The 2,124-nt window shown below is 35.0% G+C and overlaps 1 protein-coding gene across 1 annotated transcript in view; it reads left to right on the top strand.

Annotated features, from left to right (window-relative positions):
- The window catches only part of PRTG (protogenin), a 144,545-nt gene that overhangs the window by 83,715 nt on the left and 58,706 nt on the right, over window positions 1-2,124 (top strand). The window contains exon 6 of the mRNA XM_012801789.1: window positions 1,811-1,975. Coding sequence (XP_012657243.1) covers window positions 1,811-1,975 — 165 coding nt within the window. The remainder of the gene's footprint in view (window positions 1-1,810; window positions 1,976-2,124) is intronic.

Raw genomic sequence — 2,124 nt, 5'->3', positions numbered from 1 at the left:
CAGCCAAGGTACACATTCCTTCACTGAGACTTAACATGCCAATTTAAGTATGCAGTTACATAGGAACAGCAGTGTGACTGTTCAGTAAAATAATAAACCATAGACACTATAGTATGTTATTTTTAAGGAGGAAAGTAAACATTATCAAATTCCTCATCTACTTGATTTTGTATATTTTGAGTATTTTCTTAAATCACATAGGACTCTGAAAATTAAACAGGACACTCTTTATTGGTATCTCATTTATTACACATATAAAAGTAGAAATCAAGTCTGTCTTAAAGTTATATTCAGAATCATTGGTTCCATTTGGGGGATCCTTTTTATCCCTATATTTTACTTAGGGCCAAAATCTTAGAGAAAACAAACAAACTGCTTATAAATCCTACAGATTTCTCTATTCATTTTTTATAGAAACCTCAGTAGAGGTGTCCACATTTTTAGTTCTATATCCAAACAGCGTAACTTTCATGCAATAAACATTAAAAACAAATTCTAACACCCAAAGAATAGTGACAGAATAAAATTGTCTGCGGAAACAGGTGGTGTGTTGCTGCTGCTGCTGTTTGTTTTTTGTACTTTGAAGTAGTGTTTTGAAAAGGAATATTTTGAATGTAAATCAGGGGTCATGGTAGCAAGAAGAATGAAAGTCTGATAAGGGACCATGTGGGAGTATGTTAATTCCCTTTTTAGTGATTTACGGAAGTAAAAGGAATGCTTGTTTTGGTGGAGACCACTCTTGTTCCCTATTATAGTTGTTTCATTAGAGCCTCCACATGGCGCTCAGTGTTCTATTCAGAGACAGAGGGAGGCTTTTTAATTCGAACTCTAGGACCTTGTTTGGTAGGTCAGAAATCGTACTATGCAGCTCCTAATTAACCAGCCATTAGCCAGTCTGTTGTGAAATGCCTGTAATCTTGTCTAATTAAAATGCTATCAAGTTAATTCAGAAATGTGGGAAAACTTAATACTGGAATTTGCCTTCTGTTTTGTTTATAAATCCAGTGTGTGGGGGGAGAGATTCCGCCCTTAGAGAGTTTTGATTAAGTTGACGTGGGCTCATTGTGAATTGTTAGCGAAGCTCCGGAGCTGCCAGCACCCTTGTTCCACTTTACAGGTTTGCTCTGTAGGAATTAAATACCACAAAGACAAATCCTCTTCTATACCTTGCCGTGCATATTTTATTAAGAATTGCTGAGAACTTTTTTTCTCTTAAAAAAAAAATTAAAACTCACTGCAGGACAAAACCTTTGAGGCACATTCTGTGCCTCCCAGTTCTTTTGCTTTCAATATAAAATAAAAGAACAACTGTGTCAGTCAAACTTAACAGAATCTCTGGGGGCAAAATAAGATCTTTTGCAGAACAACTTTTGGTGTGGTTTGTTTTTATAAAGGAAAAAGCCACTGTATTCCCTACTGTCTTTCCATTTGTGTTTAAAAGAAAAAAAGGAACTATCTGAGTTTAAACAAGTAAAATTTACATGGTTATGAATTACACTATTCTGTTGTATTTTAAGCTTTGGTGGGTTGTGCCTGCCCTAGGTTCTGACTAGATGGTAAGTGAAATTTAGAGGAGATTAATTCTTTTCAGTTTGACTTACTCAGGAAAGATGCAGACTAGCAATTTGTAGCAAGATGTGGCTACTCTTAGAAAATAAAAACTTTCCTGTTCATATTTGTAAGGGGACACAAAAGATAACAGATTAAGATTAGACCCAAGGACCAGTGTTTCACTGTGAGGGAAAATGGTGTCCTTGATTTTATTTGGAACATTGCATTTGTGATTTTTAAGCATGGATTCTCAATTTAGGGTTAAACAATGAAGAGTATCAAGTGGTCATTGGAAATGACACAACTCATTATATTATTGATGACTTGGAACCTGCCAGCAATTATACTTTCTACATTGTGGCATATATGCCAATGGGTGCCAGCCAGATGTCGGATCATGTGACACAGAATACTCTGGAGGATGGTGAGAAAACATAATTCTGGATTATCTCAGTAGGACTATTCATATATCTAATCAATTTCAATAAATGTTTTAAATTAAAGAAAATATCTTCTTTTGGTTAAAAAACAGATATGTTAAACGGCTGGCCAATTTGACATTTAAAAATCTGA

The sequence above is a fragment of the Otolemur garnettii genome, unplaced genomic scaffold (genome assembly GCF_000181295.1).
Source record: "Otolemur garnettii isolate 467f Iridium unplaced genomic scaffold, OtoGar3 scaffold00011, whole genome shotgun sequence".
Taxonomy (NCBI): domain Eukaryota; kingdom Metazoa; phylum Chordata; class Mammalia; order Primates; family Galagidae; genus Otolemur; species Otolemur garnettii.
This window is presented reverse-complemented; position numbering and strand designations above follow the sequence as displayed.